This window comes from Podarcis muralis, chromosome 14 (genome assembly GCF_964188315.1).
Source record: "Podarcis muralis chromosome 14, rPodMur119.hap1.1, whole genome shotgun sequence".
Lineage (NCBI taxonomy): Eukaryota > Metazoa > Chordata > Lepidosauria > Squamata > Lacertidae > Podarcis > Podarcis muralis.
The window spans coordinates 46822854-46846901 of NC_135668.1; the positions used below are offsets into that span (position 1 = coordinate 46822854).

The 24048-nt window shown below is 49.2% G+C and overlaps 1 protein-coding gene across 3 annotated transcripts; it reads right to left on the reverse strand.

The window, feature by feature from the left end:
- Positions 1-880: 880 nt before the first annotated feature.
- On the reverse strand, positions 881-23080 carry NDE1 (nudE neurodevelopment protein 1). 3 transcript variants are annotated; one of them, XM_077918633.1, is made up of 9 exons: positions 22890-23080; positions 14300-14410; positions 12540-12693; positions 9067-9215; positions 8667-8803; positions 7351-7527; positions 5892-5983; positions 4616-4743; positions 881-1902 (listed from the first exon to the last, which is right to left on the reverse strand). In XM_077918633.1, the coding sequence occupies exons 2-9, from the start codon at positions 14383-14385 to the stop codon at positions 1809-1811; spliced, it is 1017 nt and encodes a 338-aa protein (XP_077774759.1). In that variant the 5' UTR covers positions 14386-14410; positions 22890-23080; the 3' UTR covers positions 881-1808. The 3 variants fall into 3 exon arrangements, with proteins under 3 accessions (XP_077774759.1, XP_028561230.2, XP_077774760.1); XM_028705397.2 differs by having other exon boundaries at positions 881-1641; positions 22890-23078; XM_077918634.1 differs by lacking the exon at positions 22890-23080 and adding an exon at positions 16805-16946.
- Between the last annotated feature and the right edge of the window lie 968 nt (positions 23081-24048).

The window sequence follows — 24048 nt, forward strand, 5'->3', positions numbered from 1 at the left end:
TGACTGGTGTTTTTCGGGTGAGCTTCTGGCAGCACAGTGTTGCCAACTGAACACTAAACTGTAAAATGTGTACTCCATCTCCTTCAAAAGAACAAAAATAACCGTTTCCAAAAAAAAGTTTCCAGAAGATTTAAGAGGCTCTAACTGGTGGTGGACACAGGTGGCGCTGTGGGTTAAAGCCTCAGCGCCTAGGACTTGCCGATCGAAAGGTCGGTGGTTCGAATCCCCGCGGCGGGGTGAGCTCCCGTTGCTCGGTCCCAGCGCCTGCCAACCTAGCAGTTCGAAAGCACCCCCGGGTGCAAGTAGATAAATAGGGACCGCTTACCAGCGGGAAGGTAAACGGCGTTCTGTGTGCTGCGCTGGCTCGCCAGATGCAGCTTGTCACGCTGGCCACGTGACCCGGAAGTGTCTGCGGACAGCGCTGGCCCCCGGCCTATAGAGTGAGATGGGCGCACAACCCTAGAGTCTGTCAAGACTGGCCCGTATGGGCAGGGGTACCTTTACCTTTTACCTTTAACTGGTGGTGGAATGCCATAGCAGGGGAGGGCTGGGAACACACAGGGGGCAAAACGAAAAGGAACAGTAAGTTGTTAAATTTTTACCCCTCCAATGGCATAAATAAAATTATTATTATTAAAGGACTTTCCAACATGTTTAAATTCTGCAGTCAACAATATTGCATATTTCAAGGGTAGAATCTGAGATTTCTCTCCACAGCCCCAAATCCCAAGGCTCCTGAAAAGATGTGGGTTGCACATCTGTCAACGAGTTCAGTTAGTGGACCAAAGACTAATGGGAAATTTTAACCCAACCATGTCAGTCCCCCCTCCCCAGATTCCATGCAATGCAACCACTGCTTCTTTACAAACACAATCGAGACTTTGAATTCCAAAACTTTATAAACAACGATGCAACATCAATGGATGAGATTTCAAATTCTTAAGCACGTTTCCCCCCTAAAAATGCAGGACCTCTTATTTCCTCTTCCAAATGTGCAGCTGGCTTTAAGGGCTGTGTGTGGGTGTGTTTTTTAAAAAATACCACCGTCCCCAACCACCACTGGCAAAGTAAGAGGTGGTGTGACTTTGCTCCTATTGCAGGAAGCACTTAACAAAAGGCGTTTGACGAGCTGAGATGGCTCGGCTGTCAAACCAAGCTTAAAATCCTCTAGTCAAGGAAAATGGTTCCTGGTGGGGCTCTCCCAGCTAAGCACAGCCTCACATCACTTCAGGACCAAGTATGGGCAGACAAAAAAGAATGGAAACATATTGCCCCCTTCAGAAATCTTCTCCTAAGCAGCCGTTTTCCTTCACCAGCTGGATTTGTTATTAAGATTTATGGCCCAGCAACACTGCGTTCCGCTGGAAGATTGGCTCTGATGCAACACAGATACCATCCATCATCTTCTAGCAGAAGACCCAGCTTTATGTGCTAGCTTGAAGGAGTTCAGTTCATCTTTCCATCGGTGCAATGGGACGTGGCTCCATCCAACGTTCTGGGCCTTACAGTTCCTGGTGTCATTCATCCCAGCCAGGGCCTCAACGCAGGTCTTAGTGATGGATCTTCCAAGCAAGTCTTCTGTGTCTGGATCTCCTGCATCACAGAAACCGCCAGGCTTGTGGGGTGGGGACAAGCCCCAGTCTGGTGGAACAAGATGCAGTTAATGGTCTCTGGGTACAACTCCATTTCTACAAGTCTCCTATCTCAAGTGAGTGGCCAAAAGCGAGGGTTAGTATTCCCATTAAAGACAGGAAAAGAAACCAAAGTTTCCACCCCACAGGAGGAGGGCACTCTGGGCTGGCGGTTCCTCATAGAAGCATCTGAACTACTCCTTGCGGAGGAAGGCCCATTGGCCTTGCGAGATTTGATGGCCGCGTCCCTAAATCCAGCCTCTTAACCATCCTGTTGAAACAGGGGTGGGGTGGAGGGAAGGAAAAGGCATTAAGCATACAAAAGCAAGAGGAGTTATGACTTACGGCAGCCGGGAAAAAACACAGCAAGGAAGCACCAGAATTTGTGAAGGGTAGGAGGAAATATTAGGTTTCAACAGCCAAGATGCCAGTCCTCATTGTTTTGATGGCAATAGCGACTGATCAAGCAGGAATGGGTTTCAGCCTTGCTTCACAAACACACACAATACTAAAGCAGCCCAGCAACTCTTCCCAACCTCCAGATATTGTGGACTTCCAACTCCCAGAAACGGCAGCCCGCGTGGCCAGTGGTCAGCAATGATGGGAAGTGTCGTCCACCAAATATCTGGAGGGGGACAGAGCCTGGGAAAGGCTCAGCTTCACCGGAGGTCCCCTCTAATCTAGCACCCCATTTCCAACCGCCACCAGGCAGAACCTGAAGGAAAGAGCCCCCACCCCTGCTGTGTGTGCCAACAGGTTTGCTCTTTTGCAGGTAGACTGCACCATAACATGGAGGCTCCAATTAGCTAATATTAAATGTCCAATGTTAAATGTTGGAATTGGCCAGGTCAGGGGTCACCACCAACCCTTTTAGGTCTATGGGCACATTTGGATTTTTGGGCGAGTGCTGTGGGTGGTCTCGGATCACTTTCCTCTCTCCTTTCCCCAAGAATCAGAAAGAGAGAAAACATACTCGGCTGCCCCAAGGAATCTGGGGGAAAGTTGAATCTGGGAGAAGCAAACTGAACCTCCACAAGGACATAGAGCTGAAAAAGGAAGTGGGAAAGAGCGTCTCTCTTCAAACTCCCTCCATTGTCTCTATGTCCTTTCCAAGGCAGAAAAGGGGTCCTCACAAGCTTGCCACCCCGTGCCAAAGGGGCAGGGGCCCCAAATGTGTTATGGGTACCAGGAGAAGACCTCAAAGGAGTCATTGCATCCACAGATGCTATCCGAACCCCTTGCCTAGGTAAAGGTAAAGGGACCCCTGACCGTTAGGTCCAGTCATGGCCAACTCTGGGGTTGCGGAGCTCATTTACTGGTACAGCTTCCAGGTCATGTGGCCAGCATGACTAAGCCACTTATGGCAAACCAGAGTAGCACACGGAAATGCCATTTACCTTCCCGCTAGAGTGGTACCTATTTATCTACTTGCACTTCGACGTGCTTTCGAACTGCTAGGTTGGCAGGAGCAGGGACCGAGCAACGGGAGCTCACCCTGTCGCGGGGATTCGAACCGCCAACCTTCTGATCGGCAAGTCCTAGGCTCTGTGGTTTAACCCACAGCGCCACCCAAGTATTCAGGCAAGTAGATGTGTCGGAGATTTCAGCCAAACTGGAGAGGAAGCTTGGGCAATTTAGGTTATGTAACGCACCAAAACATTTAAAAATGGGCCCAGCCCAGTTACATAACACTGCCTTCTCTTCTGCTGACATGAGCAAGCGAGCAAAACAAGCAACTCTCAGCCTGTATCACCTGGATGGACACCCTTTTCTGGACAGATCCAGCCCAAGGCTTGCACCGGGAAGAGTGAAAATTATGCAAAGGCAAGCAAGTTTAAAGCTTTTTGGTTTACCACTTTCAAATTCCAGCTGCAGATAAGGAGAGTCAACCTGTCCCAGAATTCTCCGCATGGTTTATTCCCCTCCCCACCTGAGCTGAGGGGGCCACAGCTGTAAACCGCAGCTCATTCAAAAGCAAGTTAAAATACTAAACTATTGCTGGCTAAAGCTCAAACTACCAGATGACCCACACCCCTCTGTAGAGGTAATTCCAGGAATAAGCTGCCAGGGTGAACACACCTCCAAGGTACAGATTTATCTCAGCAGCTACCATATTCAGCACTTCCACAACTGCTTATTATTATTGTTATTATTATTAAATTTTGTATTCTGTACCCTATACCTGTAAATCTCAGGGCAGTTCACAACATAAAATGACAATATACAAAAGACAAAATACAGAATAAAAATAAAAGCGACCCAATTAATTCCCCCTTCCACAACACATTTAAAAGGGCTTTCGATAGCCTACGTGCAGACTGGCTGAGAACACAGTCTTCCCTTTTCTCTCTCCCCTGCGTAAGCACCAGTGTGGTTGCCGTGTACTGGGAGAACTGGGAGACCAGGGCGTCCCTGCCTGCTGCCTTACTGGTCCCTAATGGGTGCCAGCCTCCACTCGTGAACACAATAGATGCTCTGTTAAACCCTAGGAACTTAAAAAGAACCTGCTGTATCCCACCCATCTAGTCCTGACATGCTGCTATCACAGCGGCCAACCAGATGTTTATGGGATACAGGCAAGCAGGATTTGAACACAAAGCTCCCTCCTGTTCCTGTGGCTTCTAGCAACTGATATTCAGGAGCACCGCTGCCTCCAGCAACAGAGGTATCGCATAGTCTCTGTGCCCAGTAGTAAGTGACAGCCTTCCCACTGTTAATCTGTCTAATCCTCTTCTCAGACCATCTAGGTTGATAGCTCCTGTGGCAGGGAGTTCCACAGCTAAACTCCACGCTGCACAGAGGACTTCCTTCTGCCTGTCTTGAACCTCCCAAGGTCTTCCCCTCCCAGCTCATCGAGCTCTCGGCCATTTCCCTGTAACCTCGACGCCACAACCGGACAAATCAAGTTGACCATGTCTCTCGAACCCACCACCCCATCAAGCCCTGACTTAAGACTCTCCAAAGACGTGAAAGCAAACACTCACCCTGGGGGTCCGTAGGGGCCACTCAGCCGCCTATCATGTACCATGTGGACCTGGGGGGGCGCGGGGCTTCGGTACGGAGCCCGGTCGTACACCAAGTTCTGACATGAAGCCAGCTTGGATTCCAGGGCCTAGAAGCAAAGGCAAAGTTAGTTTCAGTTCAGAAGCCCAAGGAAAGAGAGAAGGGGAGGCAGAGAGCATATCCGTTATCTGGCATGGACCAGGTCAGGTGGGGAAACAGGGTTACAGGTCTGAATGGCTCATGAGCAAATCAGTTTTCACAGAACTGCAGAGTTGGAAGGGACTCTAAGCTACATCGACTCCAACCCCTGACAATGAAGGAATCTTTTGCACAATGTGGGGCTCAAACCCACGACCCTTGACTGAGCTATCCGAGCACACTGTAGTTTTTTTTGGGGGGGGGTACATGGAAGGAGAGTACATGGGAAACTCACACGGGGCGGGGGGAATCTGCCAGCTTTCGCCCCACAAAACAGACCCATGGCGGTCCCAGCAACATTCTCATTTTTTAAGGTGACCCAGAAACTACAAATAATCCAGAATGCGGCAGCTAGACTGGTGACTGCTGCCAAGACCATGTAACACCGGTCTTGAAAGACCTACATTGGCTCCCAGTACGTTTCCGAGCACAATTCAAAGTGTTGGTGCTGACCTTGAAAGCCCTAAACGGCCTCGGCCCAGTATATCTGAAGGAGTGTTTCCACCTCCATCGTTCTGCCCGGACACTGAGGTCCATCTCCAAGGGCCTTCTGGGGGTTCCCTCACTGCGAGAAGCCAAGTTACAGGGAACCAGGCAGAGGGCCTTCTCGGTAGTGGCGCCCGCCCTGTGGAACGCCCTTCCACCAGATGTCAAAGAGAAAAACAACTACCAGACTTTTAGAAGACATCTGAAGGCTTTTAATGTTTAGGTTATTTTAATATTCTGTTGGGAGCTGCCCAGAGTGGCTGGGGAAACCCACCCAGATGGGTGGGGTATTATGATTATGATTATAATTATGATTATTTAAAAGGCAAAAAAAAAAAAAGGCTGTTGATTCAAATCTAGTTGCTGACCAGGGCTGTAGAAGCTAGGAAGAAAAAGAAGTGTGCCTCCTTGAGCTCCCTGGAGGGCATGAAAGGTGGGATATAATTGCCAAAAATAATTACACAGTGATCTTGGAAGGGCCGAATTGATTTCTTAGCAGGTCCTTCATCCTCCAGCTTTCACTTGGCCCTGTATTCCAAACGGGGCCAGGGCAAACAGGCCCCAAGTACTCACCCCAACTTTCCGGAGCAGATCTCCCACAATGTTTAGCACGGATATTCGGGCAGCTGGTGTAAGTGGAGTTGCGCTGTAGCTGTCCTCAAGACCTTTAGGAAAGGATATCTTCATTCACACAATAGTACAAATAGCTCCAGGAAGATTCCAAACCCTTGGAACGTAAGCTGACTCAGCAAGTGACTAGCCCTCAACGCTACACCCTTGTGCAAATTAACTGAAACAAAGCATGTTTTCTATCTTACTTGGAATCCTGTACTCAAAACAAACATGAAAAGTCAGCTGATCATTATCGTGTTGGAAGCCTGCAGCCAACAGAAGGAATGATGCGCTCGCCACAATATATTAAGGTTCTACAAAAGAGAGTTTATTCCAGAGCTGGAAAAGAGGTATGCTGATGGTACTGGGATATTGCAGCAGGACCTAGCCCCCTGTCACACATCAAAAGTGGTGAAGAAATTCATGGCAGAGCAGCAGATACAGGTACTTGATTGGCCAGGGATTTCCCCGGACGTAAATCCCATTGAGAATTTGTGGGCTATATACAAATGTCGCCTCTGTGCTGCAGACTGTACGACTATGGAGAAGCTCATTCAGGCGATGATTCAAGTGTGGTACAGGGATCCGAAAATCAACAGTGACTGTTTGAAACTAGTAGAGTCCATGCCAAACCGTGTTCAAATGCTGCTTAAAAATAGCGGAGGTCATATTCGTTACTAATATACGTATATGTGAGTTTTGTACAATAAAATACATTGTTTGTTTCAATTAATTTGAACAAGGGTGTACAGGTATAGGTTTTCAAGTGTAAGAAGGCCCAGAACCCATTCTCCTCTTGCTGACGGCTAACACACCAAGAATCCTCTTTTCAGAAGATGTGAAAGCACCATTGGACAACCAACATAATCTGGAGGGCGACAACATCCTTATCCCCGGCTTAGAAGGAGCTGAAGGAATGGATCCAGGTGAAATCTTACTTCCTTTCCACTCCCCAACCTGCAGTGCTTCTTCAGCAACCGTTTACACACCCTGCCCTAATTCCCAGTCTTATTACAGCCATACCTTGGATCTCAAACTCCTTGGGCTCCCAAACAGATCTGCTCCCGAACGATCAAAACCCAGAAGCGAGCGCTCCGGTTTCCGAATGATTTCCCGAATGTCCTGCGCGGCTTCTGGTTGGCTGCAGCAGCTTCCTGCAGCCAATCGGAAGCCGAGCTTTGGTTTCCGAACGTTTTGGATGTCAAACGGACTTCCGGAACGGATTCCCTTCAACTTCCAAGGTACGACTGTAGAGTTAATTGGGCCACATTAAAGTATACTGAAACGCACTGTGCAGCTGCTGCTTCAAGTGCCCACAAGGGGGAGCTGTTGCACAACTTGGCCCTCATATTAGATGGCTAAAAAGGGAGTTGTGTCTTAAAACTGGGTATATAAATTAAATAATGATAACAAAACATACCTCTTCTGGGTGTTCCTGGGGTGCTCATTCCAGTGCTAAGCCCCCGATGGCCTACAGGGGTGGAAGGCACAGAGGAAGTGGCCTGGACGGCTGTGTCCATCCGATCTACTTCCAGCGAATCTTCTACAGAGGCCCGCGGTTTCTCCTTCTGCTGCACAGCCAGCTCTTGGCGTAAGTCTGGAAGGGAAGAGGAGAGGGGCATGACGGACAGCGATAGCCACTGTTCCCTTCCCATTCGTTTGGCACAGTTAGGTTAAAAAAGGGGGACACCCCTAAATCACAAATCTGATGGTTGCACCTGAAGGCTTTTCTCTCTTGTAAGGGGGGGAATGAACAGCAACGGCGGTTCTTTTCGAGGGATCCATCCCTCTAGGGTGGAAAGGGATTCCCTAGGAGCCTCTTCCCTCCCAAGCTCAAAGGAGAGCCAGCAAAGGGTTCGAGTGTCGGACTAGGACCTGGGTTCGAATCCCCGCTCAGCTGCGCAGGTCGCCGTGTGACCTTGGGCCGCCAGTGTCTCTCAGCCTAACCTGCCTCACAGGGTTGTTGCAATGATGAAACAGGGATTGGGGGGGGGGTAGGGGAGACCCATGGCCTCCCCCTTGTGCTCCTTGGCAACACAAAAAGGTGGGATAAAAATGGAAGTGCAGGCAGAGAGTCTGCTTTGCAGGCAGCGGGTTCAACTCCCAGCAGGGCTGGGAAGAGGCTCTCTGCCTGGAACCCGGGAGAGAGGGTTGCAAGTCAGTGCAGGCAACCCTCAGCTGGACAGACCAATGGTGCGACTCGGGAGAAAGTGGTTTGCAATGAATTTTTTTTTGCCTTAAGCCAAGGAGAGGCTTGGGGAAAACTTATCCTAAGGACCACTGTAAACAGTTAAAATTGTTAGTAGGGTTGGAATATCACTTGTAGCTTAAGGGTGAATATTACAGTGGTACCTCGGGTTAAGTACTTAATTCGTTCCGGAGGTCTGTTCTTAACCCGGAACTGTTCTTAACCTGAAGCACCACTTTAGCTAATGGGGCCTCCTGCTGCCGCCGGAGCACGATTTCTGTTCTCATCCTGAAGCAAAGTTCTTAACCCAAGGTACTATTTCTGGGTTAGTGGAGTCCGTAACCTGAAGCGTCTGTGTCCTGAGGTACCACTGTATTATAAAGGATGCAGGAGGAAATGATTAACAGTTAGGACCCACAAAGCAGAGGAGGGAACTTCAGGAGATTCCTTGGAATCTAGTTTTTGTGTTGTATGTTGGATATGTGATTGTAAATTTCAATCTGAAAAAAATGGAGGGGAGGCGAACGACCACCCAGCCCTTTCCTAACCTCTGGCTTCATCTTTTAGCCGCTGCACCGATTCCAATAGGTTTTCCTTCTCGTCCAGCTCGCTCTCCAGGAAGGCGTTGCGTTCAATGGCCTGGTTCATGCGCTGCTCAAAGTCTTCCAGAGACATTATTGTGGCTCTGCAGAGAAGGAGAAATGCGGCGCTAGAACGGACAAACTCAGCAACCTAATAAAGGAACCGAGTCAGGCTGAGTAGACTTGGGTTCAAATTCCAATCCGGCAAGCTGCCAGCTTTCGCTTTGAATCACCTCGCACCCGGCCCCCAGGAAGTCCCCGACAAGGGAATGCGGCCCCCGGGCTAAGAAAGGTCCTGTCCAAACCCTTGGGGGGGGGCTGGGCTTTGCCCTCCACCAAAAGGGAACAACCCCCTTTGGGTCAGTACCTCTTGGCTCTTTCCAGGTCATCGTTGGCTTGCTCCAGCTCCCGGATATATTTCTGCAGCTGGTCTTTGACAGCCCTTGTCTGGGCGAGCTCTTCCTCCAGGGTGGAGATCTGCTGGTAGCCCTCGGAGTGCTGGGTCGTGATCTTCTCCTAATTGCAGAATCACAGAGTTGGCACAGTTGGGAGGGATCCGAGGGTCATCTAGCCCAACCCCCTGCGATGCAGGAATCTCAACGCCTGGGTCCCCCTTCCAATCTGAAACCACGCCAGACCCTGCTTAGCTTTAGCAAATGTAAGAGCACTGCGGGAACCTGGGCTCCAGCGCGGCCCTTGCTAGCTCCCAGAAAGTCCTCTGCAGGAAAATGCAGAGGGAATTTCATAGATAGATAGACAGACAGATAGTTTTTTATTGTATTTTCTGTTTTACAATTGAAAGTGCAGTCATACCTCATGTTACGTTTGCTTCATGTAACGTTTTTTCAGGTTGAGTCCCGCGGCAACCCGGAAGTACCAGAAAGGGTTACTTCTGGGTTTTGCCACTCGCACAAACGCCAAATCACGCCGCGCACCTGCGCAGATACGGCGCTTCAGGTTGCGGGCTTTTCATGTTGCAAACGGGCCTCCGGAATGGATCCCGTTCGCAACCAGAGGTACCACTGTACTCCTTTATACATCAATGACTTCCCTTCTTATTTTGCATTTCATAAATCCCTGCATACAGTGCTGCCTCGGTTTAAGAACAGTCCTGTTTACGAACGATTCGGTTTACAAACTCCGCAAAACCCGATGTAGTGTCTTGGTTTGCGTACTTTACCTCGGTCTAAGAACGGAATCTGAATGGTGGAAGGGCACCGGCAGCAGGAGACTTCATTAGGGAAAGTGCGCCTCGCTTTAAGAACGGTTCCGGTTTAAGAATGGACTTCCGGAGCGGATTAAGTTCATAAACCGAGGTACCACTGTATTTTACAAAACTGAACCATTTGGTGTTTCATTATTGCATCCACCAAAACTTATTTACACTATTTAAGTTATCTTAATGTTGACAGCGGGACGCGGGTGGCGCTGTGGGTAAAAGCCTCAGCGCCTAGGGCTTGCCGATCGAAAGGTCGGCGGTTCGAATCCCCGCGGCGGGGTGCGCTCCCGTTGTTCGGTCCCAGCGCCTGCCAACCTAGCAGTTCGAAAGCACCTCCGGGTGCAAGTAGACAAATAGGGACCGCTTACTAGCAGGAAGGTAAACGGCATTTCCGTGTGCGGCTCTGGCTCGCCAGAGCAGCGATGTCACGCTGGCCACGTGACCCGGAAGTGTCTCCGGACAGCGCTGGCCCCCGGCCTCTTGAGTGAGATGGGCGCACAACCCTAGAGTCTGTCAAGACTGGCCCATACGGGCAGGGGTACCTTTACCTTTTAATGTTGACAGCATTTTCAACCCATCGTGCTTTTTAGATTGAGCCAAATGCAACACCTTTTGCAATACCGGTAGGAAATGGAAGGTAATGAGCAACAGGCAGATTAATTTTATCGCCAAAAAGGAATTTACAGTCTCTTCCAAGTCAAAAACCCCAAAACCCTCAGCCTCACATAAACACGGGGGGGGGGGGGGAACAAAGTGGGGAAGGCTCTCTGTTTTGGGCCCCACTGATGCAGTTTTTGGAGGGCTGGTTTGGCCCTGCCCAACAGCGAGTCCCTACGTGATGACATGGGGATTTCTGCAGGAAAAATGCTCCTTTGCCCCATACTCCTCTTGCTGCAAACTCTGCGGTCAGTCCTGAGAAACACACACACTTGGGTGGCCTGGCAAGCTCTCAGGTGGCTACCCAGATTTTGGCTCGCGTCCTCGGAGCCCGTTGCTGTAGAAGGCCGACCCTTGAACTCAGAATTCGCACCCGGCACCTGGCCTGCTCTGCCACCACCCAGCTGGAACCGGCCACCAGCTGGTCGGAGCATCAATAGCCCCTCTGTCCTTTCCCTTCCTGGGCGATGATGCTGTTCTTTGGCTCGGATGGATGAATGAGCCAATTGTCAGCAGAGTTTTGCCTCCTGAGGAAAAGCATTTCTGCCAAAAGGCCTTGGGGCAAGGCGGGGATAAACCACATCCATTCAGCCCCACCCCACCCTGGGCTTTCCTCTATTTATTGCATTCCTGCCCCACTGTTTTTCTCTGAGGAGTTCAAGGGGATGTGCAGGATTTACCCAAAGAGCAACCCTGCCCGGTAGGTCAGGCTGAGAGGCAGCGACTGGCCTGAGGCTAAGAGAGAATTTGAACCCTAGTCTCTCCTGGGTCCTAGTCCAACACTCTAACCCCTACGCTGTAAGGTCTGTCTCTTTTTATAGGTCGGCCCCAAAGCAGGACGGTCAGGGACCTGGCTGGACCAAACTCACACTCTGAACCCCACACAGAGCTCAGCCCCCCCTAAAAAATATCTGCATTCACTAAAGGTAAAGGGACCCCTGACCATTAGGTCCAGTCGTGACCGACTCTGGGGTTGCGGCACTCATCTCGCTTTACTGGCTGAGGGAGCCGGCGTACAGCTTCCGGGTCATGTGGCCAGCAGAACTAAGCTGCTTCTGGTGAACCAGAGCAGCGCACGGCAACGCTGTTTACCTTCCTGCTGGAGCGGTACCTATTTATCTACTTGCACTTTGACTTGCTTTCGAACTGCTAGGTTGGCAGGAGCAGGGACTGAGCAACGGGAGCTCACCCCATCACACGGATTCGAACTGCCGGCCTTCTGATCGGCAAGTCCTAGGCTCTGTGGTTTAACCCACAGCACCCTTTGCAGGATGATAGCCTATGGAAATCTAGAGTTGAAAGGGACCCTGAAGACCATCACCCCCGCAATGCAGGAATATGCAGCTGCCCCGTGTAGGGATCAATATGATCATCTTTATTGTCATTGTCCCATACAGAACAACGAAATTGAAAAAATCTACATCAGACATTCAAAAACCAAGAGGCTTGCTATCCCAGCCTGGTTAGCCCTCTAAAAACTCTGATACCCCATAATTAAATACAATATACTCCCACAGAGACTACCTTACACTGCGTTTAAAACCAAAATCACATTTGGATAGAAACTGTTTCTAATGCGGCTAGTCCTAGTCTTTATAACCCTGTACCTTCTTCCAGAAGGCAGAAGCTGAAAGAGATCATTTCCGGGGTGTGCACTATCCTGCGCTATCTCTACAGCTTTCTTTTGGCACCTGGAAGCGTAGATTTGATCCAAGGTGGGATCGAACCTGCAGCCTTGGCACTATCAGCATCATGCGCTAACCAACTGAGCGAACACAACTCAAGACTGAAGGTCTGGCTAAATCAGCATCATGCTCCCCACTAGAAAACGAAATCTGATGCCAGCCAGATGTCCGCAGGAAGGCAGGAATCCACACACACAAACCCCCTCGTGGTTTCTGCCCCACAGAAAATCGGTACGCATTGGTATACTGCTGCTGTGCCTGGAGGCTCCGACGCCTCACCTTCACCAACTCAATCTCCATCCTCAGCCTGCTGTTCTCCGAGAGGAGGTCTTTGTTCCGCGACTCCACCTGCTGCAGCTGCGCCTCGAGTTCGGCTTCATACTCGCGGCTCCCTTCCTGAAACTCGCGAAGCTCCTCCTGGGCGTTCTCTGCGCTGGAGGGGGCGACAAAGCCAGGCTCAGAGTCAGCGCCCTCCTCGCCGCTACAAATTCCACAAAGCCACTTCCGCCCTGCAGAGGAGGTGGGATTGCGGGCCCCACCATACATGCGACAGCTGGAACCCAGTCAAAACGCGATTGGGGGGATTCCCGGTCGTGTCACCTCCTGGCCAGCCAATCGGCTGGCTTGGAGGGCGTGGCCTGCCTGATTTAAACGCAGGCGCGGCCGGGATCTCCCTCTTTCCCGCCTGCCACCTGTTCCTGTTTTTCCCACCCTGCCGCCCTATAAAGTTTTCGTTCCTTGACCTTGCTATGGACCTTGGTTGGTTGCCGTTGAGGGGCCTGGTAGGAATTTTTCCACTTGGCAAATTGGCACCAGCCACTTGGTTTTCACCTACCTCGTAGCAAATCGTCACAACTTTCTGGGTATTGGCGGTTAGGCATTGGTATTGCTCTGTAGATGGAAGAGGGGAGGTAGCTCCATCACCTCCCCCACATATTGAAGGGTAGTCCGATAAAGGATTCTGGGGGGCGTGGCCCTGTCCGAAGCCTATGGAGGCGAGGGCCTAAGGCACACCCCCTATCAGTGACCCCAAGGGGAGTTCCTAGTTGATGTGCATCAGCAGGACTCCCCCTAGGTAAAGGTAAAGGTACCCCTGCCCGTACGGGCCAGTCTTGCCAGACTCTAGGGTTGTGTGCCCATCTCACTTAAGAGGCCGGGGGCCAGCGCTGTCTGCAGACACTTCCGGGTCACGTGGCCAGCGTGACAAGCTGCATCTGGCGAGCCAGCGCAGCACACGGAACGCCGTTTACCTTCCCGCTGGTAAGCAGTCCCTATTTATCTACTTGCACCCGCGGGTGCTTTCGAACTGCTAGGCTGGCAGGCGCTGGGACCGAGCGACAGGAGCGCACCCCGCTGCGGGGATTCGAACCGCTGACCTTTCGATCGGCAAGTCCTAGGTGCTGAGGCTTTAACCCACAGCGCCACCTGCGTCCCTAGGACTCCCCCTACTGGTGGTTAACCCTTCCCGGACTTCCAGCAGACAGGCTGAAGCCGGATATAGTTGGTTAGGACCAATGCCTAAGCCAATACCGCTCATCACCTGTAACCAATAATGTTGTGGCCTGTTTTAGCCCATTAACCTTAATTGTGCCATGTGTCCTTATTTCCACTGGGGGGGGGGGCAAGAACTTGCTAATTTCAAATTTAAAGGGTTGACTTCCCCTCTGGGTTCCTGACATACAGGCAAGCCAAGTTCAGTTTGGTTCCAGCCATTGGCCTGGAAAAGAGGGATTGATCGCTAACCATTCCGGGAACTGTAGCACTATGAGGAGAAACAGGGGTTCTCCTAACAACTCTTTGCACCCTGAGCAAACTACAGTTCCCAAAATTCTGTGTGGGAAGCCATGACTGCTTAAAGCTGTATAATAAATGTATAATGCAGATGGGGCCTAAGCTGCTGCGGTCAGGGAATCAGGTGATAATAATGAAACTGGTCCCTGCCCTGAGGGGCTTACAATGGCACAGAAGTGAGCATTTCGGGGTTGGTTGCAAAGCCCCCCACTTTGCCCGTATCACAGAAGGACATCTGAATGCTTTACCACTGCTTGTATTTCGCAGCCAGCTCCTTCCAGTGGTTCCTTTCTTCTTCCACTGAGCCAAACTGTTTCCTTTCAGCGTCGTTCATCGTAGAGGCTCTCTAGCATCCTTTCCTACAAAGGGGGGTGCAGGGGTAGAAGACAGGAATGAGAATTTTTTCCCCCTACCCAAAGACTTTTCTATAGCTGACCGAATTTTCATGCAATGTCCAGTTGCCGGCATAAGAGAAAGATGTTGGGCCTGGGGATTATCTAATGCTTATTTCTCCTACATTGATTTCTGAATTTTGAATTTTATTGTTATTCACGTTTTTATACTGTATTTTATGCTGCTTTTACAATTAAATGCTTTAAATTTGTTGTTAGCCGCCCTAAGCCCGGTTTTTGAACCAGGAAGGGCCGGAGTATAAATAATAATAATAATTATTATTATTATTATTATTATTATTATTATTACAGTGGTACCTCTGGTTACGTACTTAATTCGTTCCGGAGATCCGTTCTTAACCTGAAACTGTTCTTAACCTGAAGCACCACTTAATGGGGCCTCCTGCTGCCGCCGCGCCGCCAGAGCACGATTTCTGTTCTCATCCTGAAGCAAAGTTCTTAACCCGAGGTACTATTTCTGGGTTAGCGGAGTCTGTAACCTGAAGCGTATGTAACCTGAAGCGTATGTAATCCGAGGTACCACTGTATTATTAATTAATAATAATAATAATAATAATAATTTTCTTTATTTATGCATGTAGATAATCATTGCAGAGCTTTACGCAGCAACCCCAAAAGGAGCAAGACCTACAGAACTGAATGAGACTTCTTGGGGGAGATCTGTAGCTCAGGGGCAGAGAATCTGCCTTGCATGCCAAAGCCCCTGGGTTCAAATCCCCAACATCTTAAAAGTTGGGCTGGGAGAGACTTCGGTCTGACACCAATCTGATAGACCAATGATCTGCCTCTATATAAAGCAGCTTCCTCTGTTGCTATAAAATCACAGAATAGTAGCATTGGAAGGGACCTCCGAGGGTCATCTAGTCCAACCCCCCCCCCCATGCAGGAATCTTTTGCCCAACGTGGGGCGCGAACCCATGATCCTGAGATTAAGGGTCAAATGCTCTACCGACTGAGCTACCCCTGTATAGCTATGTTATTTCCGAATAAACTTCAGAGTGAAGAAAAAAAGCCACTAAACTAAATTCATTTCTGGCCATTTAACTTGCCATGGTTCTCAACCTGTGAGTCCCAGATGTTGTTGGACTACAACTCCCGTCATCCCTGAGCTCTGGCCTTGCTAGCTAGGGGTGATGGGAGTTGTAGTTCAACAACATCTGGGGACCCACAGGTTGAGAAAGGCTGAAGGGATTTATGGATGCATGTATGTTTTTTCTGTTGTTAATATTTTGTTATTTTTGTTAATTCATTGTGTGTGTTTCTTAAGTAAGAAAACTAATAAAAAGCACACACTCTCTCTCTCTCTCATTCACTTTTGGCCATTTAACCTTATCTATATAGTCATTTTATTTACTAAATTTATATCCTGAGGATCGCATCATAAAAAAGCAGAACACATACCACAATAACAAAGACAGTAACAATATGCCCCTCCCTGCCCAAAGTCGCTGCCTTGCAAGATTAAAGGACGTCTTGGATATTTCTAAAAATAAAACTTTTTTTCTAACAACACTTAAAATAAACACCATAGGTTAAAAATAGAAAGCGAGAACATGTGGCTGCCACAGACACGCAGAATGACCACGGAGCGCGTGCAAAGGGCCCAACTCAACCAACGCCAACCCAGCAGTGCTGGCAAGAGTCGAGAGCCATGGACTCTCCCAAATCCAATTACGAGCTCCCTTTGCAATTTAGTTGACAGAGGCTTGGCTCTCTCCAACTGCATGGAAGGATCACGTGCTAATCCAGGCGGCAGCAGCTTACAGTCTGCACATTAAGGCCTTGCTGCAAATCCCCACTCAGCCTGGACCACCTCGCAGGGTTGTTGCAAAGGTAATGGGGCACAGCAGTGGCGAAAACCCCTGGTGGGAACAGGACAATTCTCTACAAATGCATTTATTTTGTAAATTTATACTCCACCTGCTTTAAGTGTACAGTGGTACCTTGGTTCTGGAACTTCATCCGTTTCGGAAGTCTGTTCGAAAACCAAGGCGCACTTTCCCATAGAAAGTAATGCAAACAGGGTTAATCCGTTCCAGACTTTTCAAAACAATCCCTAAAATAGCAATTTAACATGAATTTTACTATCTGATGAGACCATAAAATGAAAGCAATAAACAATGTACTGCAATCACACAATCAATCAATTAATAGCTGAACTGGGTTCCCCACAGTCACACAAACAAACAAAAAAGCCACAAAAACGCAAAATAAATAGCAAAAACAGACAGACCTCAGTGTAGCACTCAAAACGGAAGTGTGGCACTCAAATTGGAAGCGTAACACTCAAAATAGAGAATGTTTGGCTTCTGAAAATAGTTCACAAACTGGAACACTTACTTCTGGGTTTGCAGTGTTTGGCTTCCAAGCTGTTTGAGTACCAAGGGGTTTGAGAAACAAGCTACCTCTGTATGATGTAAATGTGACAAAATCTTCCAAATAAAAATGGCAATCGACCCACAACCAACACCAAGTAACTTCTGCTATTGACACCAACGCAAAAAGACTCAGACGCAGACGGATCCAGGAGGCAGGCGGCCAGGAGGAGCTTCCTTCCTTTAAGTAGAACAGCTGGTCATAAACATTACAAAACAAAGCCTGAGTCACAGAGGAACTGGAAGTTTTGGTGGGTGGAGACGGCAAGTCAGAAGGTGCAGGGAGAGAAAGAATGCCAGCTTGCTTTCTACATCCCACTAAGCAACTCTGGACTTCTCCAAACCAACTTCCTCTCCAAAACAATTACTTTTTAAATATTTGCGGAGCGCTTTTCAAAAGCGCCCTACACAACAGGGTCGTTTAGGATTGGAGCCAATGCTAGCCCTACTCACTGTAGACCCATTGCAGCTAATGAAGATAATCAACTTAGGCTCATTAAGTTCCATGGGTCCGGTACGAGTCGTAGTTTGGGGGAAATGTTTGGCGACGGACGTCATCAGAACAGCAAATCCCACCCCAACATTTTTAAAAGTCCGTTATTTGTTTCTACCTGTATATTCCTAGTTCAGGTGTCAGCAAACTTTTTCAGCAGGGGGCCGGTCCACTGTCCCTCAGAAGTTGTGGGGGGCCTGACTAGATTTTGGGGAAAAATATGAACGAATTCCTATGCCCCACAAATAACCCAGAGAAGAAGAGAGAAGAAGAGTTTTGGATTTGATATCCCGCTTTATCACTACCCAAAGGAGTCTCAAAGCGGCTAACATTCTCCTTTCCCTTCCTCCCCAACAACAAACACTCTGTGAGGTGAGTGGGGCTGAGAGACTTCAGAGAAGTGTGACTGGCCCAAGGTCACCCAGCAGCTGCATGTGGAGGAGCGGAGACGCGAACCCGGTTCACCAGATTACGAGTCCACCTCTCTTAACCACTACACCACAGAGATGCATTTTAAATACAGTGGTACCTCGCAAGACGAATGCCTTGCAAGACGGAAAACTTGCAAGACGAAAGGGTTTTTTGTTTTTTGAGCTGCTTCGCAAGACGATTTTCCCTATGGGCTTGCTTCACAAGACGGAAACGTCTTGCAAGTTTGTTTCCTTTTTCTTAAAACCGTTAATACAGTTGCGACTTGACTTCGAGGAGCAACTCATAGCAAGCGGTGTGGTAGCCTTTTTTGAGGTTTTTGAAGACTTTGGTGATTTTTGAAGCTTTTCCAAAACTTTTCCGACACCGTGCTTCGCAAGACGAAAAAATCGCAAGACGAAAAAGCTCGCGGAACGAATTAATTTCGTCTTGCGAGGCACCACTGTAAAAGGACACATTCTACTCATGTAAAAACATGCTGATTCCTGGACCATCTGTGGGCCTGATTTAGAAGGCGATGGGGTTTGCCTACCCATGTCCTTGTTAGTGTGTAAGTTGCTCAGAATTTTCTTAATTTAATAGGATGGCCTGTACTTCCTTAAGATAAGCAGATGAAAATAACAGCATACACCTGCAGTAGGTGAAGGACTCTGGCTCAGGAACCGCCGCTTGTTTACAATGGCCCTCATTGCTCCAGAGTCCTTTCTCCTCTGCTCTGAATTTCAAACTGGGCCCAAACGAGCAAAATGCAACTCAACAGGGACAAATGTGAGGTTCCACACTTAGGCAGCAAGAACCAGCTGCCAGTAGTACATCTGAACAGGATCTTGGTCAGGCATCCCCATCCTTAGGCCCTCCAGATGTTTTGGACTACAATTCCCATCATCCCTGACCACTGGTCCTGTTCGCTAGGGATCATGGGAGTTGTAGGCCAAAACATCTGGAAAGCCGTAGGCTGGGGATGCCTGATCTAGGTGTTTTAGCAAACCACAAGCTCAATATGAGTCAACAGTGTGATGCAGCACCAAAAAAAGCTAATACTGTTCTAGGCTGCATCAACACAAGTATAGCATGCAGATCAAGGGAAGTAATAGTACCGCTCTATTCTGCCTTTGAATTATTATTGGTGCTTTTGAATGATGGTGCTGGAGGAGACTCTTGAGAGTCCCATGGACTGCAAGAAGAACAAACCTATCCATTCTGAAGGAAATCAGCCCTGAGTGCTCACTGGAAGGATAGAGCCTGAAGCTGAGGCTCCAGTACTTTGGCCACCTCATGAGAAGAGAAGACTCCCTGGAGAAGACACTGATGTTGGGAAAGATGGAGAGCACAAGGAGAAGGGGACGACAGAAGACGAGATGGTTGGACAGTGTTCTCGAAGCTACAAACATGAGTCTGACCAAACTGGGGGAGGCAGTGGAAGACAGGAATGCCTGGCGTGCTCTGGTCCGTGGGGTCACGAAGAGTCGGACACGACTAAGCAACTAAACAACAACAAAAATACTATGTCCAGTTCTGGGTGCCACATTTTAAGAAGGATATAGACAAGCTGGAAGGTGTTAAGAGGACAGTGACCAAGATGATCAAGGGTCTGGAAAGCAAACCATATGAGGAACAGTCGAGAGAGTTGGGTATGTTTAGCTGGGACAAGAGGAGACTGAGAGGAGAGATGATAGCCATCTTCCATTATCGAAAAGGCTGTCAGGCAGAAGATGGAGCAAACAATAAGAAAAATAATATTCTTTGCCTTCTTTCTTTTTCTTTTCTTTCTTTCTTCTCTTTCATCTTTATTTTGGTATTATTTGTTTGATTTCTTTCTATTTGTATTGTTTATAAAATTTGAAATAAATAAAATTTAAGAAAAAGGAAAAGAAGAAGATGGAGCAAGCTTGTTTTCTCCTGCTCTGGAGAGCAGGACCCAAGCCAATAGTTTCAAGTTACAAGAAAGAAGATTCTGGCTAAACGTCAGGAAGGACTTTCTGGCAGCAAGGGCTGTTTGACAGTGGAACGGTCTCCCCCGGGAGGTTGCGAACTCTCCGTTCTTGGAGGTTTTTAAGCAGAGGCTGGATGGCTCTCTGCCATGGATGCTTTAATGGAGATTCCTGTATTGCAGCGGGTTGGACTAGAGGACCCCAGGAGTCCCCTCCAACTAATAATAATAATAATAATAATAATAATAATAATAATAATAATAATTTATTTATACCCCACCCATCTGGCTGGGTTTCCCCAGCCAGTCTGGGCGGCTTCCAACCGAATATTAAAAACAATACAGCATCAGACATTAAAAACTTCCCTAAACAGGGCCACCTTCAATTGTCTTTTAAAAGTAAAATACAGTGGTACCTCGGGTTACAGACGCTTCAGGTTACAGACTCTGCTAAACCCAGAAATAGTACCTCAAGTTAAGAATTTTGCTTCAGGATGAGAATAGAAATCGCGCGGCGGCAGCGGTAGGCCCCATTAGCTAAAGTGGTACCTCACGTTAAGAACAGTTTCAGGTTAAGAACGGACCTCCGGAACGAATTAAGTTCTTAACCCAAGGTACCACTGTAGTTGTTTATTTCCTTGACATCTGATGGGAGGGCGTTTCACAGGGCAGGTGCCACTACCGAGGAGGCCCTCTGCCTGGTTCCCTGTAACTTGGCGTCTCACAGCGAGGGATCCACCAGAAGGCCCTCGGAGCTGGACCTCAGTGTCCGGGCAGAACGATGGGGGTGGAGACGCTCCTTCAGATATACTGGACCGAGGCCGTTTAGAGCTTTAAAGGTCAGCACCAACACTTTGAATTGTGCTCGGAAACGTCCTGGGAGCCAATGAAGGTCTTTCAGGACCGGTGTTATATGGTCTCGGTGGCCACTCCCAGTCTAGCTGCCGCATTCTGGATTAATTGCAGTTTCCGAGTCACCTTCAAAGGTAGCCCCACGTAGAGCGCATCTACAGTTCTATGAAACCAATTTGTAATTTTACAATGGCATTAAGAACCTAAGAAGAGCTTGAACCCTGGATCAAGCCAGCGGCCCATCAGGCCAAGCATTCTGTTCTCCCAGCGGAAGTCTGCAAGCAGAGCGCAGAATCTGTCTCACTTGCTATCCCCAAAAGTGATATTTTGAGGCCTCCAGCAGTGTGGGGTAGTTTTGCACTGTGACGGGGGTTTGCATTTTCTTGTAAATCTGCCAGCTTCAATCCCTGTGAGTTGCTTAAAAGGGTAGTCTATAATAATTTTCGTTCAGAAGCCCACCAACAGGTTATGGGGTCCCTTGTTGTCATCCCCCAAAATGTGGCCCACTTTTACTTTAATGCCTCCATATATGCAAAGTGGTATCATACCACTTTAAATACTTGTGGCTGCCCGTCTCCCCCAAATAATAATCTTGGGAACTGTAGTTTGGTATGGATGCCGAGGGTTGTTAGGAGACCCCTGTACCCTTCCCAAAACTACAACTCCCAGTCCATTCCTCTTCCTAGGAAACTCTTGCAGGGGAACAAGGGTCTCTCAACTTCCAGCGCCCATAACAAACTACAGCTCCCAGAATCCTTTGGGGGCTGCTTAAAATGGCATGATACTGCTTTAAACATACAGGGCAGACAAGGCCGAAAATCTACTCTGCACTTCATCAGAGGACACCCAGCATGCAATATTAAAAGATGCTCTGGGGAGGATATTGTTGACACCTGTGGATGGATGCCTTCGATTTAAAGACTCCCCAGTTGCACAGAACCTTTTGCTAGACATAACTGGGGAGGTGTTTCTTTTGGTGGGAGGTAAGGATGCGGGTGGCGCTGTGGGTAAAAGCCTCAGCGCCTAGGGCTTGCCGATCGAAAGGTCGGCGGTTCGAATCCCCGTGGCGGGGTGCGCTCCCGTTGCTCGGTCCCAGCGCCTGCCAACCTAGCAGTTTGAAAGCACCTTCGGGTGCAAGTAGATAAATAGGGACCGCTTACCAGCGGGAAGGTAAACGGCGTTTCCGTGTGCGGCTCTGGCTCGCCAGATGCAGCTTGTCACGCTGGCCACGTGACCCGGAAGTGTCTCTGGACAGCGCTGGCCCCTGGCCTCTTAAGTGAGATGGGCGCACAACCCTAGAGTCTGTCAAGACTGGCCCGTACGGGCAGGGGTACCTTTACCTTTACCTAAGAGCCCCTATTTTAATTTATGCACTGATCAAAGCTATTTCTGGGATAGTGATAAAGTATTCTTATTATGAAATGCAGGAGAAGAGTAAAGCAAATCATTCAAAATGAAAATTTTCATCTCATATACAGCAGGTCAGTTTACATCCAAACCATGTTCACAAGCAAAACCACACACTTATGGGGAGAGGCAGTGCACCAATCCTCTCCAAGTGCAAATGACCGCAGAGAAAGCTGCTCTACAGCAGTATGGTGTAGTGGTTAGAGCAGCCTTTCTCCACCCGGAGTCCCCAGGTGTTGCTGGGACTACAACTCCCACCATCCCTGACTGCTGGCTCCTCTCACTAGGTCATGAATGGAAACTGTAGTCCAAAAAACCCCACCTGGGGATTCAAGGTTGAGAAAGGCTGGGAGAGAGCGTGGGACTCCTCAGGGTCCGAACCTTTCTGGGCCATGAAGCTCTCCCAGTGAGTTGTGACCTTGGGGGGGGGGGGCAGCCCCTGCCTCTCAGCCTCACCTACCTCGCAGGGCTGTTGTGGGGAACAGATATTGGGGGGGGGGGATCACGTACGTCACCCTTGGGCTTCTTGGAAGCGGGGAAATGGTGAGAAATAAATGCAAAAAAATAAGAATCCAGTACGTAATTCAGTCCAGCGGGGCGTACAAATGGCAGTGGGGAAAGACCCCCCCCCCGAGGGCGGGGGCTGAGGGGAGGGGGGGTGAAAGCGAGGCTTCTTTCTTTTATCTTTAAAGCCCCCCCCCCCAAAAAAACCCAACAACTGGAAGCTCTCAGAGGTTATAAGAGTGGCTCAGAAAGTGGATCCATAGTGAAAGGCGGCGGGGTGTGTGTGGAGATTTGCTGGCTTCCTCTCGATCTTTAAGGGACACCCCCCCCCCCGCGAGGTTTCTGTTCCCCTCTCAACTTCCCTTTTCGCCTGCTCTTTCGGGGGGGGGGGTCCAAGCGATTGCGGGCAAAAGCTCCAGCCAGCCCTTGGCTCACCTTGTATTTTCTTTTTTCCCCCCACTTAAGCAGAGTCGCGCCGGCAGCAACAGCCTCCGCCCGCCTTCCTGCTCCGGTTCCGCTCCGGATCAAAAAACAAAACAAAAAAACAGGCTGCAAAGTCCTCGCACCGGCTCGCCCCGTTTGCCCGATCCGAAACATTACAACCAGGCTCTGCGCGGACTCCCATTGGCTGCCGGGTCACGCGGCTCCGCCGGGCTCCTCCAATCAGCGCCGGTGGAACGCGGCTCTTGGAACGTTGAAAGTTTTGTGTCTCTTCTCTTCCCTTTTGATTCCTCCCTCCTTCCCTCCCTCTCAATGGAATGTTTTGAATGACGTGGGGGGGGCGGGACTTGGGAAACGGCCCAGATGATTGAAGAAAAGAGCAGGAGGAATCGGGGCAGTAATCCGAATTCTGTCCTTCTCCCGCCTTTACTTTTTTCGATCAAAACTGCTGACGTTAGTTGAGCGGTTCTTAGTTGAGTCGTGTACCCGACAGGATGCGAATGACTTCCAGCCCAGCTTGGCTGCACACACTTCAACACAGTTACACGGGAGTAAGCCTCATTGACTATAAAGAAGGCTGATCGCCGAAGAATTGATGCTTTTGAATTCTGGTGCTGGAGGAGACTCTTGAGAGTCCCATGGACTGCAAGAAGATCAAACCTATCCATTCTAAAGGAAATCAGCCCTGAGTGCTCACTGGAAGGAAAGATCCTGAAGCTGAGGCTCCAATACTTTGGCCACCTCATGAGAAGAGAAGACTCCCTGGAAAAGACCCTGATGTTGGGAAAGATGGAGGGCACAAGGAGAAGGGGACGACAGAGGACGAGATGGTTGGATAGTGTTCTCGAAGCTACCAGCATGAGTCTGACCAAACTGCGGGAGGCAGTGGAAGACAGGAGTGCCTTGCGTGCTCTGGTCCATGGGGTCACGAAGAGTCGGACACGACTAAACGACTAAACAACAACAAGCCTCATTGAACATTGCAGGCCTTAATTCTGAGTAAACGTGTGCAGGACCACTCCGGCGTTGATTTTAAGCCTTGCTGGATCTAGGGCCACGGGAATTAGAAGGGACTCGGGCATCATGTAGGCCACACACACACACACACACACACACACACCGCAACTCACAACAGTATTCCACATGGATTCAA